Source organism: Lethenteron reissneri, unplaced genomic scaffold (genome assembly GCF_015708825.2).
Source record: "Lethenteron reissneri isolate LAM-NWPU_2019-01 unplaced genomic scaffold, ASM1570882v1 scaffold_1930, whole genome shotgun sequence".
NCBI classification, from domain to species: Eukaryota; Metazoa; Chordata; class Hyperoartia; order Petromyzontiformes; family Petromyzontidae; genus Lethenteron; species Lethenteron reissneri.
In genome coordinates this window covers 215,063-232,808 of record NW_026891697.1, presented here as the reverse complement: position 1 = coordinate 232,808, position 17,746 = coordinate 215,063, and the positions used below count along the sequence as shown (strand labels likewise).

At 49.5% G+C, this 17,746-nt stretch overlaps 1 protein-coding gene across 4 annotated transcripts; it reads right to left on the bottom strand.

The window, feature by feature from the left end:
• Positions 1 to 1,589: 1,589 nt before the first annotated feature.
• Positions 1,590 to 9,592, bottom strand: LOC133339597 (uncharacterized). 4 transcript variants are annotated; one of them, XM_061547722.1, is made up of 6 exons: positions 9,529 to 9,592; positions 7,384 to 7,434; positions 6,379 to 6,533; positions 5,793 to 5,994; positions 5,218 to 5,431; positions 1,590 to 4,229 (listed from the first exon to the last, which is right to left on the bottom strand). In XM_061547722.1, the coding sequence occupies exons 2-5, from the start codon at positions 7,421 to 7,423 to the stop codon at positions 5,223 to 5,225; spliced, it is 606 nt and encodes a 201-aa protein (XP_061403706.1). In that variant the 5' UTR covers positions 7,424 to 7,434; positions 9,529 to 9,592; the 3' UTR covers positions 1,590 to 4,229; positions 5,218 to 5,222. The 4 variants fall into 4 exon arrangements, with proteins under 4 accessions (XP_061403706.1, XP_061403703.1, XP_061403705.1 ...); XM_061547719.1 differs by having other exon boundaries at positions 7,384 to 7,523; positions 9,529 to 9,584; XM_061547721.1 differs by having other exon boundaries at positions 7,384 to 7,437; positions 9,529 to 9,571.
• Positions 9,593 to 17,746: the final 8,154 nt, after the last annotated feature.

Below are 17,746 nucleotides of genomic sequence, written 5' to 3'. Positions count from 1 at the left end.
CGTAAATCAAGGACTGCCTGTTCCAAAATACTAAAACCAGTCTGCACTGAGCAGCAGCAGTACCCTCCCACCCCCAGGGTGTAATCACTCGCTCACAGCGCTGGCCAACAGTGTGGTGCAAGCAGAGTCCAAAAAACGAAACTTCTGTCCGATTGTCCGGCGCCATTCAGTGGCCTCTGAGTCGGCAGTGTTCGGGTTGTATACAGCGTCCTCCACATCACCGATACGATTATACTCACACACAGAGTACCATGGACACACACAGAGACCCATGGGCACACAAAGAGGTCGGTCCTCGCAACGACAGCGGTTGCGAGGACGGATGGCCGTGGTCTCGTGCCTCCACACCTCGTTGCGTGTAGGCCAGCGGTCGGGAACCTATGGCTCGCGAGCCATATATGGCTCTTTCGGTGACGGCATATGGCTCCCAGACAATTTTGAGTTGAAAAAAATAAAAGAAAAAATCAGTTTTGAACTGATTTTAAAATACTTGTGATATTGCTTAATAATACTGTGTCATTTTGAAGTAAACAGAAATTAGTTTTGAAGATAAATTTCACGGGTCACGGGGCCTCAACGCCTGCATGAAGCTCAACCTCACCACGTATGAACCAGACTACAAGGCCATCAGCAAAACCACGCGGCACCTGAAGTCACATTAAAAGTAAGACATATTTAATTTATTATACGTTAAAAATACTATATGGCTCTCAATGCAATATATTTAGAAATATTTGGCTTTTATGGCTCTCCCAGTCAAAAAGGTTCCCGACCCCTGGTGTAGGCGGTGTGTGTGGGCATCTGTGACGTGGGCTGAACTACACGGCCATTAGGAACCTCCCCCCCCCTGCACCAGCACAAGCTCAGCGCCGCTTGGCCCAGCGTCCCCAGCAAGGCCGTCGTGATCCGAACTCGGCCACCGTGTGTCCCCCTTGGGGAAGACCCCCTACCTCCCACCACGCGCCAGATCCCATGGCTCGAAGTCAGCGGTGCCGACTCCCCGTGCCTGACGCGGCCACCGTGAAGCCGCGAGAGACGGAGGCGGAGAGACAGAAGCACCCAGAGGGGACGTGAACAGTGCCCCGGGTGATCCTCGTAGCAAAAGCAGCAAATGCTACGGGCCCCACGCTAAATATTTTCAAGCTGTCAATTCCGGTTCAGTGATTCTGCACTTGCTCTATTACTATACTGCCTTCAACTTTTATGGACTGGGTGTTTAAGGTGAGCGATTTGGCGTATTATCTGGCTGTTTCGCAAATGAAAAAATGCAATAACTTTACTAAGCAAGTTAAATATTTGTGTTTTAATATGTTTTTATTTAGGGCCCCTTTATAACAACAAATGCTCCAGGCCCCGCACGAGCTTCATGCGGCGCTGGGCGTGACCGCGGCACGCGGCGGGCGGCGCTGCCTTTTCCGGCGACTGACGAGGCCGCGGTGGGGCCACTTTGTCGCAGTGTCCCTCACGGGGGGCGGCTCACCCACGCAGCACCGCCACGGCATTCCTGTGGACGCACCACGCGAGACGCGCCGTGCCACTGCACTCGCATTCAGCGTGAGGAGATATCAATGCGGGTTTTACACGCAACCAATGTTTCAGTTTCATGTATTAGGTAGAACCCTGTGAGCCATGCGGCTCTTCACTCGGGTGCAACCGCAACAAAACAAAAACATGAACAAGAAACATCTTAAAGTGACTACACGCAACAGAAAAAATCCTGGAAAAAACAGCAAAGTCCTCCAGAAAAAACACCGTATTTCCACGCTGTGTGCAAAAAAATCCCATAAGACAATGTAGATTAAAGTTATCAGGCCAACTCTGTACTACAACAAAAAAACATGGCAAGACCAAACCGTCCTCAAAAATCACCAAAATAAAGGCACAAAAACAATGTAACAGTGATCCTAGGAACTGTGATTCTAATCCACGAACAAACGATGCGCATAACATGTACGACCAAACCCCACAACTGGCTTCATGAGTCACTCCATAACAGAAGGAGCACCCGTAGCAGAATACATTTCTCAATACACCTTTAAAGATAAGCACACCATAATCAAAACTCAGGATCATGCTTTGCAGCGGTCATCCGGAACGATACATTTGATTTCAGGCCATTCTGAATAGCAGTGGCAGCTAGGGGTGTACAACTCCTCTAGAGCAGTTTTGAGTGAAGATCTCCCGGGTAGTGATCCAAGTTGCAGTCTATTGGCAATATCATTCCAGACCCTGGGGGCATCAATAGAAAAGGCCCTTCCTCCAGTATTTGTACGGCAATAAGGAATGTGAAGCTGGTAATTGAGCGAAGACCTTAGGCGACGTGACAATGTTTAACGTAGATAAATATATTGCATTCGTGACCCATTTGAAGACGTTACCGCCTGGCTTCATTTGAATATATATATGGGATTTTAAAAATCTATTAAGATTAGCTTGTGTCCAAAACAATGCGTGCCCTCTTCCAATATAAAATTCCCTGAGGTTTGTTGCTGAAGGCAATACAGTTGGTACAACACTTTAGCAGTTCCAAGGCACAGACGGTTGGCAACAGTACATGATCAGTAGCAGTATCGTAGTCAATAGTCGGGAAATGACTCTACACACTCATGATGTCATCCAAAAAAATCTTCTTTGGCAAATCGCTCGTGTATTCTATTCCACTGCTAACAGCTGCAGTGCAAACGTTACATTAAAATACACGAATGGTAAGGTAATCGTAGCTTATATCCAAGGCACTTTACACGTGGTACAAGGAGGTTAGCTAAAGCTGATTTTGGTGGCGTGTGAGAGGAGGGGAAAGAGGGGAGGGGGACAGGGATGGGTACGGGGAGGATGGGGGACAGGGAGAAGAGGTGGGGGCCTTGAAGGAGGAGTGGAAATGGGGAGAGGCGGGGAACCGTGCCGAGTAGTGCCGAGTACTGCGAGTGTAACAAACCGTCTCAATCGATCAGTCGATGCATCAAAACTTGACCAGCACACATGTAAAGTACCCTACACACATCATCGATCGGTACCATCACTCATCAACATCAGAGTTATGATTCTATATTTGAAGTTTTCGTTACTGCAAGGATCCATACTCTTTGTTTTTTTTCGGTAAAGTCATGTAGGTGAAAAATAAGTAAATATATTTAAATGAAAACAAATAAATTAAATCACGACGTTTCGGAAGCAACACAAGCATCCTTCATCAGGTGTGACTGCTCCAGCAAAATTACTGAAGCGTATGAAGAGAGTTATTAAAAGACATGTTTATATAGGCTGTTAGGGGGGGAGGAATCAAGCGGGGGGGGGGGGGGGCATGCGGTAGGCCGTGTGGTGTCGCGGGCGGTTGGGCAGGGGATTAGCATGAGTTACGCTGATAAATAACCATCTCTGTTCTTTTGTGATGTCAGGGGAGGGGAGTTTGTGTACGAGTGCAATGGTGTATAATAGTTATGACCACCGGATGGGCCACGCGAATGTAGAACGAGCGGCAGCATTGCGTAATCACTGGACCCTGCCACAGGAAATGTAATCGCACTGGCCAGCTCACAACAACCCTGGGGTCGGCACGGAGACGCTCGGTCTGGCTCGCTGTGGGTTCGACCGAGCGGCAGAGCCGACCCGTTTTCAGAGGAACGTGTCTCTGTGCACATCGCTAAAGATGTTACGTTGTTCACGCGTCTCAAAATAATTCACTGCTGCTGATGTTGCTGCCCATGAGGGTGTTCAAGTAAACTGCAGATTGTAAATATCAAGCGGTTTTGATCCCACGCACTTTGATCAGATTGACAGCGATTACCAAAACATCTTCACAGCTGCCATTGTGTTAGCCCTGCCCTCATGCCGACGTTTTGGACGATAGCACTACTGCAACCCGAGGGGTCCCCTCCTGCCTCGGGGTCTATATTGCCACTTAGGGGTCCCACCCTTCCTCGGGATGACTACCACCTAGGGGGGTCCCTCCTGTCAAGGCCCCCAAAGCGAGCCCCCTTCCTTGTGAGTCAAACTGTTCACGAGATTGAGGCAGAAGAAGCAACAAAACTACGAGTAACAAAACAACTCTAGTCCAAATGCAGTGCTGGAAACGGCGTAAAATTGCTCGGGATTCAGTAGCGTTCACGATGGGGAGGCCCCGGTCTTCACACCTGGGTGATGGTGCCGCTCATTCCACAACTCCTTTGGAAGGTCCCATCAGCTGTCCTCCCTCTGCTGCACTCTCTCCTGAGACTACGCATGGAATGCCACTGGAAAACGAGAAACAAAAGCATCCGTGAGCGAACCACCCGGTAACACGACAAGCCATTTGACTAAAGCCCCATGTAAAAACCCCGGGGGTTGAATAACATCGGTAACGACTAAACCACATCACTTAATACAATCAATATTCACTAAAACAAAAAACCACGATGGTAACGCACTTTACAGCTTAATATAAATCGTGGTTGCTTGGTAGCACAGAGCCACACGAGGCAGGTAGATCAGTTAAATGCCTCATCCACATTCACTCATCAGGAGCTGGGTAGGGGTGGGGTCGTGGTGCCTGGGCTGGAGGGGGGGACACCTTCGGCAAGGCCCACTGAGCTACGTCGCTCTTTGTCAGAAGCGACCACCTGGCCATCACAAATGATATGCTCGACGCAGTGGCGGATATCATCATCATCATCATCACGTGGGGAATGTATAGGAGCAGCCAAAATACTCTAAACGCGTGGTGACGTTGATTGTACATGGAGGGGAAAAACCTGAGGAGCCGGAGGAAAATCCACGTGACCACCACGAGGAGAGAGAGAGAGACACGCAAGCTCCAAATACACAGCAGGCGTCAGGGTGGGGATCGAACCCACGACCTCCTCCATACGAAGTGAAGTAGTTAACATCTCATAGCCACGGCGTTATATCTTGCCGACTCGCCCCCGACTGGACATCTGTGAAAAAGAGCTTCATAGCTCATCGGATTCCTCCGGGCCTAAATATAGATTCATATTCCGTTGTCGCTGACACAGCCGTTGATAAAAAACATCGTACGAGTCAGCCAAGAGCTCGGTGTTGGCTCAGCGTCCCCCGTAGAGCCGCTGTGAACCCAGACCCAGCGGTGCATGAACGTGAAACCTCGTCAGTGACACCGAGTGGGAGGCCACCGAGAGAGCTCAACCCGTCTGCCCACGTCCACGCTCATTCACCAGGGGCGGTGCTGGGCGGTCCGGGTGCCTGGGCTGGAGGGGGGGGGGGCACCTGCGTTAGCGGCGGCAGGGCCCTGAAGACCGACGGCGTTTAATCTTCTTCCAGACGAAGACAACGATGATGATGACGGAGATGACGGAGATGACGGAGATGATGAAGATGGCGACAGGCAGGACCCAGGCAGCCACCACCCCTCCCTTGTGTGAGGTCTCCTCTAGAGGGCTGAGGGTAGAGTCACTCACGCCCTCACCGTGTGACCGTGGGGCTGCAGAGACACGGAGACAGAGAGGGGGGGGCTCAACGCGACCCCCACCTCGCACCCAGCACCACAGCCCCACCCAGCGACTCAACACGGCTTCACGTGCAGCAGGTAGAGACCACTCACTCAACACGGCTTCACGTGCAGCAGGTAGAGACCACTCACTCAACACGGCTTTACGTGCAGCAGAGAGAGACCACTCACTCAACACAGCTTCACGTGCAGCAGAGAGAGACCACTCAATCAACACGGTTAAACGTGCAGCAGGGAGAGTCTTTGCCGAGACTCCTCTCTGTACAACGACTGCTCCCCAGCTCTGTACCCTCCACCCTGTGATCTGTGACCCTTGACCTCCCCTCTCATTCACCTGCAGGTTTCACGTTCAGCTTCACCTCTCCTTCCTCCCACAAGTCATCCTTCCCACAGCTGGTACAAATGACATGGCACTTAAACACGGGGCTGAGGGTCCTGGAGACGTTGAGGAGCCTGAGGGAGCAGTCGCCCTTTTCCTTGTCTCCCGCAAACTCAGCTATTCCAAGCCGGATATTCCCGTGAAGAGAGTCATAGATCTGGAATTGCACAAAACACAAATTTGAACATGAACCACAATCCTACTACGATGAAATTACAATGAACCTTAACTAATTGGATCTTAATAGGCAAGCAGGATTGAGCTTGCTTAATACTTTGACTGGGGATGCAAGGGGTTGTAGGCTTGGGCTGCAAGGTGACCAGAAGATTATGGTACAGCCATAGATTTGGTTTACAGGTAGTGTTGAAGATTGGCTCTATCTATGGATTGAGTCTGTGTAGAGCTTTGCCCATTATCCCCTTGTGTGGTGGCGTTTTTCTCCTGGAAATAACGTTGTATTACTCTCAATTACTGAGTTGAATATTCAGGGTTGCCGTGGAAAAAGGTTCTCACATTGATGATATCATCTACACATGCTTACTATGTAGCGTGTGGGCATCGTGAGCCACGTGATGTAGAGGCCACTCGAGTCGGTCGACAGGGAGGAGAATGAGCAGGGAAGAGTCACGTTCTCTCCCTCCGTCACATCCACACTCTCCGGCAGGGAGAGCTGCAGCTTCACGGCAGACGTCACAGCTACACAGAGAGAGAGAGAGACCAGTCACTCTCATGAGAGATGCCTCCACAGAGAGAGATCAGCAATACCCTATCACTGTATAGACAACACAGATGTCTGGATAGAGACTGGTTACTGTTGTTAAAGTGCTCACCACATGTTTACTCAGCAATAGCAGAGCCAGAGGGAGTCTAGATGCAGGCGTTACATACAGCGGTGCTGTAACATTCACGTTTACACTGACCCAGTATCAGTGAATAACAAAACGAGGAGCTCACTGAAGAGTGACCTAAAATGAGCATCATTAGCATCAGCTATTTGATAGGAAGACCGCTGACCTGGTGAGTGAGCACGACTGCCTCCCTCACCGTCAGTGCTCACGTGGTCACACGGGCGGCGTGAGGGACGCGTCTCAGCGCAGCGAGACCACGGGAGGCACCGACGCTCACGGCTACACGGGGGCACTGGGACCCCATCGCCATGACGTTATCGTGACGACGACCTCCATTGGACTCTCAGCTGGTTACACATCACTTCTTTTCCACTGCACACCTGAGCCATGCTGGGATTGTGCCTAGCCGATGTGGTGCAGCTCAGGACGGGGCCAGGCTGTTTTTCCACTGCAGGGGCAGAGCCGTGACGTGAACGAGTCGAGATGTATGTATGTATGTTGAAAATTATAAATGCTGCACCTGGCCCTGCTTATGAGGCCAGGGTGGTTTGGTTCTGGCTCAGTGCAGCAAACTGCAGTGGAAAACCACCAGGACCGTCAGGGCTCTGGGCTGGCACGGCTCGGTTGTGCCGGTGGAAAGGGTTCTGAAGGAGACCGCTCCACGTGTGCTGGGTGAGTGCTTCTCGGTGTGAACTCACGCAGAAGGGAGATGAACGCTGCGACCAGGACCCACTTCATGGTGCCTCCGTCTCTTGATGAACACAGAAGAGAGTGGCTCATCACATCTCTCGCTCCACTCACCACCAGCGGTTAAAGTGGGGCAGGGTGAGCCGGTTTCCTTTCAATGAGGGAACAGACGGTTTGGTAGAACAGCAATAAACCCATAAGGTTCTCAATTTATATAGTTACTGCAGTTATTTGCACGTACATATTTTTTATTGACTGTAGTTATTTGAATGTACGTTTTTCGCCAGCCAAAATACATTTGCAAGCTAATTAAAGCTTCTGCTTTTGCATTCGTCCATTTTTGACATTCGTCCATGCTCTGGTCCCTAACCAGACGAATGTGCATCGTAATCCTGTACATAGCTCAGTGGGGTCTTACCTGGTCAAATAAAAATAGTTTAGTTTGTTTTGGAGAATACAAGTAACACATAACAAGCACCTTCGTATATCTGTCCCTCCACGTGAAAGTACACAAGAATGTTGACTCATCCCATCAGCCACACGACCTTCTGGGAGTGAATCATCTCAGCGGCAGGGGCTCAGTGGAAGGAAATTCTGGAGCAGTTTCAACATTCACGGCCAATAGGAGGCACGGGGCCCACACATCACGTGATGCAGAGAGAGTTACTGTTCATGTGAAGGACATGGTGAGAATCAGAATCTTTATTTAGACGGGAAGAATCCGATGAGCTATGAAGCTCTTTGTCGCAGATGAAGGCTTGTTTTTGTTATATATAGTCTCCATAACGACGCTGTTTATAATGATTATTGTTGTTGTGTAGTGTATAGTGTAGTGTGTGTGTAGTGGGTTCTCAGCGAGACAGAGACGACGTAGTTGAGGCACACTTGTTTTTTTGACCAATGGGCGGTAACACAATACTTGAAAGGGTAACGGCCCCTTCACCCGTACTCAATGGGAAACACCCCTAGCACTATCCCCTGACTGATCTACTCCCAGTCCTCCGCTAAGAGTGCTAGGGGAGGCTGTCTGATCCGGCCCTGGTCAAGCACGGATCCCGGCACCCAGCCAACCAGACGTGCTCTTACAAGAGCATCGCTCCTGAAGCTCTCAGGGCCACGCCACTGGCTTGCCCTGCCTGGTCCTGAGAAGGACAGCGAGCCAGGGGAGTCCCAGGGTCTATCTGCCGGTCTTCAGTCTTCACTGGTTTAAGCTTCACACACTTGACCTCGAGCTCTCCGGCACCCCGCCTTTTATACGAATCGCCTCCGAGGGGTGGGGCTATGGGGGATCACAGCGCCACCCATAGCAACAAACGTGAGATTTAACTCGTCTGTTGTCGTATCCTCAAAAAATCTTGCAACTCAATTTTTACCCACTTTCCAATGGGCTATCGACTGCAAAATTGGTATACTTAAGTCATACTGATGACAATACTATATTCTATAATTATTAAAAATTTTAAAAATATATTTTTAAACATTTTACATGCTTTTATTTCACTCTGTTGTCGTATCCTCAAATCTTGTAACTCAATTTCAACCGTCTTCCCAATGTATCGACTGCAAACTTGGTATAGGTATGTCATACTGATGACAAGACTATATTCTATCATTAAAAATATATATCTTTTTACGGGTCTAATTCTCGATGCTCAACTCACGTTGGCTGTAAATCACCAGGGTCCCTGACGTTATGGCAAGCCTCGGGCCCACTTCCTGGAGTCGTGGATTTCTGCCATTACTCGTGCGGTACATTTCATTAAAGCGTGTTTAAAAATATATATTTTTATTACTTTGGAAAATTATAGAATTCACCATGGGACCTTTTTGCCAGTATCAAAGTACAGGGTGTTGTAAAAATATGGACCCAATTTCACAGCAGTATACATTGAAATTGGGTCCATCCTTTTAAAACACCTTGTATAAAAAATAAGAATAGTTGTTTACATTTGTCATATCCATTTATTTATATATATATTGTCGATAATTGAGGATACATTAAATGTGTTTATTCAACGTGTTGTGCATGTTTTCGAACAGATATTAAGAATAGATCACAGCAAATATTATCACGATGCCATGAACACCTTCAAGACGGATCTATTCACACTTTGTGTGCAGGATAAATAAAGGTTGTGATTTTGATGAGTACTCACCCCAGCCTGTCCCGTGTCTCTGTCTCTCTTCTTGTCCCGTGTCTCTGTCTCTCTTCTTGTCCTGTGTTTTCTATACCTACAACACGTATAAATAGAACTCTTCGACGCGACCCCATTGGTCGCAACGAGGCAAGCTCCGCCCATCGCACCGTCCGCAACCAATCAGCGATGCTTCCTGCGCTCGCGCGCATTCCTGCAGCCACATTCCAGTGCACACATATTGTGACACAAAGGCCGCAATCTCGTGTGTCGATCTTTGCTTTTCTCCCGTGAGCTGTGGGCTTAATGTGCCCTACTGTAGCTTAGTAAGAGACGTTAGACCTCCCCCGCCCCTGTGTGTAAGTGGCGCCCTTCAAAGGCACCCACCACAACTGACCCCGCGGCCCCCACAGCCCACACGTCCCCCACTACCCCCACAGCCTCCACGACACCCACGGCCGCCACCCGCTGGCAGGGGCGGCTTATCCCGGCTGCGTGCAGACTCCAACTCGCAACCGGGACACCTCTGATATTTGGTCGTCCACGGCGTAGTTGTGTTGACAATCATCGTCACTGCAGCCGGAACGGGTTTTTTTTTCTCTGAGCGCCCCGTTTCGGGGAGCGTCTCGAGACGTCGCACAACGCCGTGGAGGGGGGAGACGTCCTCTGGGTCCCTTCAGCAAGCCGCAGTGACCGGCGTGGTGAAGTATGGTCAAACTTCACCCCCCACGCACACAGAGGCGTGGTTGTGAGTGCACGCGGCGCGTAGGGGCTCAGCCGTGGTCTATCCGCTGCTGGATGAAGGCCCCCTCCAAGCCGTCGCCACCTCGGTGCGCTGATGTAAGCGAGCCACGCAGCCTCCACGGCTTGGTGGTGTCGTTATCATCATCATCATTATTGCCGCTGTTATATCACTCCCGCTTGTGGGGTGTCATCAACACGTCTCACGTCCAGTGGATCTCAACACGCTGCACGGTCGTAAATGGAGGGATACGCAGAATCAAGTGCGCAGTTGATGACGAGTAACTGTGTCGGACGCTGCTGCGTTCTCTACTGCGCCCGTGAATCCGCCCGAGGCAGCGGCCACGTTGAAGAATGGGCGCGGAATTCAACCAAAAGGTTGACGGAGACCAGGTCGGCACCGTGCGGGCACCCCACAGTGGGGCGCGGCACCGAGTGGGGAGACGTGTCGTTGGAGACTTGTGATGGGGAGGGGTGACGCCAGGTGTGGAGGGGGCTTGGACGGCTCCGCACCCACCACAACTGCGACACACACGCGCGCGACAAACACGCGCGACGCCTATCTAGTTCCCCCTCCCCCAGCCACGGATACACGGCAATCACGTGTGTGCGTGTGTCGCGCGCGTGTGTGTCGCGCGCGTGAGTGCTGTGTGTGTGAGTGTGGTGAAGTGCGTCGTTTTGGCGCCGACTCGAAAGTTGTCCTTGCACGAGGCGTGGTTGTGAGTGGTGGGGGTGCCCACTCTCTACCCCACCACCCCAGCACCACCACGCGCGCCCTGCAGGTTCTGCTGATGTGTGAGCAGCCTCACAGGAGTCGTCACAGCGGCAGAGGTGTTGTGATTGTGTGTTGAGTGTTGACTTTAAATATGTGAATGAGTGTGCAGCGTGTGAGTGTAACAATGTGAGTAGAGAGATAATACTCTCTGGTTCTTTCGGGAAAGTCACTAAGATAGAAAATGAATAGATCACGACGTTTCGATCGCAACACAAGCAACCGTCATCAGGGGAAACAAACACAGCAGGAGAATTGCCGACGTAGGAGAAATAGCTGCTGCAACAAGAGGCTGCCACTCTACGCCCGACCTTATGGAAGAGGTACGTAGATGACACTTTTGTCATCTGGCCACATGGCCGGCCTGCTCTAGACCAATTTCTCGATCACATCAATTCCATACACCCAGCCATCAGATTCACCATGGAAGTCGAAAACGATGGCAAGCTACCCTTTTTGGATGTCCTAATTAAAAGGAGACCTGATGGTTCAATGAGCCAATCTGTCTACAGGAAAGCCACCCATACGGATGCCTACCTAAAACCGGATTCCCACCACCATCCATCCCAGAAGAACTCCCTCATCAAGACACTATACCATAGAGCCCAATGCATCTCCGACCAGGAACACATTGCCATTGAACTCAAACACGTACGCCAAGCTATTAAGGCTAATGGTTACTCCGACTACACAATCCGCAAAGCCATCACTCCAACCATCAAGAAGGATCCTGCTGAGGAGCCTTTCAAAACCATCACCTTACCCTACATTGCTGGGGTCACAAAACAGATCTCCAAAATCCTGATTAAACACAAGATTCAGGTACGATTCAACACAGTACATAAAATCCGTGATCTGGTCCCGTCTGTAAAAGACGTGGTTCCAGACATACAGTACCCTGGCGTCTATAAACTAAGTTGCCTCTATGGTAGCAGTTACATTGGAGAAACCAAACGGCATGTCTCAGACCGCATCCGTGAACATTAAGCAGACCTGAAACACGGTAGGACAAACACCTCAGCCGTGGCAGATCACTGTTACAATTCAGTGGGCTCACATGACATTGACTTTTCCAAGACAGAGGTTCTCTGCAAGCCATCTGGCTACCATGAGAGATTCGTTCATGAGGCGATCCACATATACAAACACAGAGACAATTTCAACCGAGAAGATGGATTCTGGCTCAGCAATCATTGGAAGGACGTAATAAACCACTTCGGATCTTAACCTCGGTGGGGCTAATATTCCATCTGTATATGCCTGCCATTGTTGATTGGGTGATGCACGAGTTGTGGTCACATCGGCCTATCGCTGATGGTTGACCTGACAGCCCGGAGGCGAGATACTCCGTGGTATGTCTCAAACTAATGGGCCGTGTGCTCATATGGCTCGGGGAGTCATGGTTCAGTTGTGCGGTGGCAGACTGAACCTGGTGTGCCGGGGGCTCACGGGATGTGGAGTAGAGGTTCCGTTACGTGCCAGCGAACGGGGTAACCTGGCTAGCATGGAGCGGGGATTCTCTTTGTGGGTCCTCCAGCTGGAAGGGCCGCGGACTTGTTCCACTCTGGGTTAGGGCGTTATTGAATCTATAAGAGAACATTGCCCCGTGGTGGGGGGGGGGGGGGTCGATGGGGTCTGGCATTGCCGGGGGATGAACCTTCCCTGGGCTATAAAGCGTCAGACTATAAGATGCTGGTGTGTGTCCATCGCTGATGGGTTAGCAAGGGAGGAGCATGGCCGAGTTGCTGCTCATCCCCGAAATTGCACTAGCCGAGAGTATGGTCAGTGGATGTTGCTGTGGTTTGACGACCACAGGGAGGGTTAGGGCGAGTTAAACGTTACCGCTGGGGAGCGTGGCTCTCTCCACGCGAGGGTGTGCGACTGGGGGCTTTGTTGAGAGTGACCGTGGGTACATGCTGTGTACGTGCGATGTCTGTGCTGGTCCTCAAGGGAGGACTGCTGGTGGGCAAGAGCAGGAATTTTTTGCTGTTGTTGTTGTCACGTGTAAATAATATTGTTGTTAAAATGTAAATACTGGGGCATCCATCGCGTCTATTTTGGGTATTTAGTGGGGTTTTCTTAAGCGGGCCGGATTTACATCATCTCCACTACCCTGGGACCGGGTGGCTGTCGTGTACGACATGCGGATATGCGTTGTTGCGCTGTGCCTCAGGGGGTTGGATTCTCCTTCTCGTCACAGATCTTCGGCGCCTGCCACACTTGGTGTTACCTGGTGTGCTAACTGGATGAGGACTTAAAGGAGCAATTGAGCGCCCGTTCGTCATTCCTGCTCTACCACTTGCTCTTTGACGTTTGACTTGAGCCGAGCGGATGGAACAGCAACATGGACACGCTCTAAGACACCACATTCCTGGGTTGTGCGCGTCGGCCGTTCTTCCGTGTCGGTTGCCGTTGTTGTGCATTGTTCCATTCTTATTCTCCGTTGGGTCTGTGGTGATTCCTGATTGTGATGCCTTCGCTTGCATTATTTTGTCCTGTTTCAGCCGAGGACGGCTGGATTTTTTTTTTACGGGGGGGGGGGGGGGGTGGTGTAATGCGAGCGTAATTGGCCAGGCCGGATGTGACGATCCGCGAGGGAGGAGTCAGGGTCACGTGGGAGAGGGAGGAGTCAGGGTCACGTGGGGGAGAAGTTATAGGAAGGAGACCGGAAGACATCTGGGGCAGTCGAGGGAGTGAAGAGGGGGGACCACGTTGGGTGGCCGCCGTGCCTCAGCCTGGTGGCTGAGGGGCTCACTAGACGGCGCCAGCCAGCGGAGTGAGGAGAGAACAGAGTGCGCGGGGCTCACAGGGCGTGCAAGGTTGCATGGAGCAGCAGAGTAGCTGCAGAGCTAGTGGAGGACTAGCAGGGGGTGCGAGGTTGCACAGGCAGCAGAGTAGCTGCAGAGCGGAGCAGCAGGGTAGCTGCAGAGTGCGCGGGGCGCAAGGAGAGACGACGCTGGGCCGAGGAGGAGGCCAGCGGGGTGAGCGGAAAACGAACACAAATAAAGGACAAACGGAGATCAACATCGTGTGACGGAGTCCTTTATTACAAATGTATAAGGTTTATAGCAATACAGTATATACTTTAATGTTGGGTTTGTCTATGGCAGTATATAGTACGGTGTAGACTCGTGTGATGTAAGAGAATAAAGTTTAGATGTAAGCATATTATATAATTTTTACGACGTAGAATTGTAATGTATTACTTACTGTTAGTAACTCAGCTTATTATAGAGTGTTGTTAGTATACTGATGATACTATGTAGTTTATACTTTAGTTGTTTACGTGTTGGTTTTAGTTACTGCAGCTACATACTATTAACTCTCCTTCCCTTTATTAATGCTACCCCTCCCTTTGATGCTGCTAATCCTGCATAATGCACGGGCATAATTAGTACTATTCACATACCTGCATTTACCATATCCCCTCCCTTTGATGCTGCTAATCCTGCATAATGCACGGGCATATGTAGTACTAATCACATTCCTGCATTTCCCATAAATATGCTAAATTCCTCTTGATATGAAAATTATTTTGTCAAGGCGCCCTTTTCCCCCCCTTCCAACCCAGCTTATATATATGCTCCAAGCTCGTGTGCTGTTTCATTCAGACGCTGTCTCCCCGACAGACCTGGTTTTCACCTGAAGACGGCTGCTTGCGTTGTGGCCGAAACGTTGTGAGAATTATTTTATTGTTTTATTTTTATTCTTTTATTACTTCCCTTCTACGTGACATAACCGAAAGAACCAAGAAGATTTGGTGAGGCACTTACTTCACCTGGAATGTTACATTCTACAAACAATAGGAAGGTACCCCAATGGGTTCTCTCTTATTGCCAATGGTAGCGAATGTTTTCATGGAGAAATTTGAGACAGATTCCATCCAGACATCCACCCTACGTCCGTCCTTGTCGAAGAGATACGTAGATGACACGTTCGTCATCTGGCCACATGGCCTACCAGCTCTGGGTCAATTCTTCAACCACATCAACTCCATACACTCAGCCATCAAATTCACCATGGAGGTAGAAAAGGATGGCAAGCTACCATTCCTGGATGTTTTGATCGAGAAGAGACCTGATGTCTCGTTGGGACATTTTGTCTACAGGAAAGCCACCCACACGGACACCCACCTCAAACCTATATCTAACCTCTTGTTGCAGCAGCCCTTTCTTGTTCAGCAGTTCTGCTGCTGTATCTTTCCACCTGATTGCTTGTGTTGCGATCGAAAGGTCGTGATTTATTATTTATTTTCTACATACGTGAACCAAAGAGTATCTCACTGATAGCCAGGATATTGTAAATGGTTTAATAATAATTTTCAACTTCAAGCCCATGACAGAGCTTGATGTCTCAAAAAGTTGTCTCTTCCAAACAAGTCCCCCACTGGAGCTGACGGCTTGCCTGCCTTCACTTTAATTGCATTGGGTGACGTGATTTTCAGGCCCCTAACCCATAATTAATTTGCCCATTCAAGACGACTCTGTAACCGCTCAATGGAAAACTGCTTTTGTTCACCCCCGTGCACAAAGGGGGTCTTCAGATGACCCTGATTACCACGGCCAATATCAATCTCATCTCCATTGATAACATTATTTGAAAAATAATTAAACTCCTAAATAAGTAACTTTCTTAAAAAGGAAAACTGTTACATCCGAAACAATCAGGAGAGCTGTTACATTCAAAACAATCAGGCTTCCGTAAACAATGCAGCACAACCTCCACTGTAATGGACACCCTAAATTTTTTTTCAATAATCTGGAGAAAAAAAAACTGCGCCTGCCTATTCTTAGATTTATCCAAAGCATCTGATACAGTCGACCATAGCATTTTATAAAATAGACTTCGAAGCCTACGATTTTCCGAGCACACAGTTGACTGGTTCAAAAGCTACCTTTTTTGACGGAATCAGGTCGTATCCATTGATATTCTGGTGTCTAACAAATGTTTAATTACTAAGGTTCCGTTTTTGGACCTATCTTGTTCTCCCTGTATGTCAATGACTTGGGCACCCAGCTTGACCACTCTGAGATGAACATCTTTGCTGATGACACCATATTGAGGGCTGCTGGCAATTACTCCAAAGACGTATACAGGAATTACAGAGTGATTTAAATTTCAGCACCAACTCATCTCACTTAAGCTCGTCCTCAATGCCAATACATCAAAGGTGACGTGTTTCCAGGGAAAAACAACCGGCAAGTCTTCCTCAGCGATGCAGTCTTAGATAATGAACGAATTGAGCAGGCAGGTAAAACGAATTACCTTAGGGTCGTCGTAGACTCAAAACTTCCTTGCAAGGATCACGTTGGCCACACTCGGAGAAAGGCAAAAATAAATACCGCCTTGTTTGCATGTTTTGCCACAAGTATGTTGTGGTTCATGCAGACTTGATGCCTTGCCAAAGGTATCATCTATTTAGTGTTTGAACATTTTAACACAACTATTGTTTTATTGCCAGAAAGGGTAAAACCTTGATAATATTTTTCATCATTTTCAAAACTGGCAAAAAATGTCCCATAGATAGAGCTCACAAAGTATGGCTACTGCGCACGCGTGATGCCCTCAGTGATAAGAGTGGCGCCTCTATGATGACCTCACTTTGCTGTGCCGCCCTCTCGTGGCGAGTCCCGGGGTACGACGCCTCCTGCACGGCCACGAGAGGGGAGTTCTGAAACATTCGTGCGGTGATCCAGCAACCCTCCCCGCTGCTGCTGCTGCCTCCACAGCGCTGGGTCACATGTCACGTGCGTAGTGACCACAACCACCCGTGGTGAAGTATGGTCCAACAATCACCACCATCACCACCCGTGGTGAAGTATGGTCCAACAATCACCACCATCACCACCCGTGGTGTAGTATGGTCCAACAATCACCACCATCACCACCCGTGGTGAAGTATGGTCCAACAATCACCACCATCACCACCCGTGGTGAAGTATGGTCCAACAATCACCACCACCATCATTCGTGGTGAAGTATGGTCCAACAATCACAACCACCACCACCCGTGGTGAAGTATGGTCCAACAATCACAACCACCACCACCCGTGGTGAAGTATGGTCCAACAATCACCACCACCATCACCCGTGGTGAAGTATGGTCCAACAATCACAACCACCACCACTCGTGGTGAAGTATGGTCCAACAATCACCACCACCATCACCCGTGGTGTAGTATGGTCCAACAATCACCACGACCCACAGCGGCCTGGCGAGGCCTTCATCCAGCAGTGCGCTGGCGAAGCGCCGTGACTGCTGTGGTCATGTTGTGGTTCACAAACTTTTAACTATTTTTATTTATTTTGCTTAACTGTGAGTTTTGTAACCTTTACATGTTTTCATTGCTACTGTCACTTGTGAGACTGTCAATCTCTAAACCCAATACACGGTGCAACTAAAATAATATTTATAGTTAAAGCTACAAACTAAACTGTTTTTATTGTTACCAGGTAAGGCCCCACTGAGCTACGTCACTCTCTTGCAGAAGCGACCTGCAGGCCATCACAAATGGCAGCTCAACTTCGTGGCTGATCACCACGTGGACATTTATTGCAGCCAAACACTCTGAAGGCGCGATGTTGATTCTAGATCACGAGGAGGGAGACACCACAAACTCAAAATGTACAGCAGCTGTCAGGGTCGGGATCGAACACACGACCTCCTTTATACCAGGCGAGGTAGTTAACATTTCCTAGCCACCACGGCACCCCAAGCCCTCTGCG

What these genes read in the sequence shown, in the direction of transcription:
- LOC133339597 (XM_061547719.1), bottom strand. Translation starts at nt 7,465, where the DNA reads ATGAGCCACTCTCTTCTGTGTTCATCAAGAGACGGAGGCACCATGAAG. An exon ending in CGATGCCCACACGCTACATA is followed by an intron (nt 5,995 to 6,378) that starts GTAAGCATGTGT and finishes GTGCAATTCCAG; the next exon opens with ATCTATGACTCTCTTCACGG. An exon ending in GCTGAACGTGAAACCTGCAG is followed by an intron (nt 5,432 to 5,792) that starts GTGAATGAGAGG and finishes GTGTCTCTGCAG; the next exon opens with CCCCACGGTCACACGGTGAG.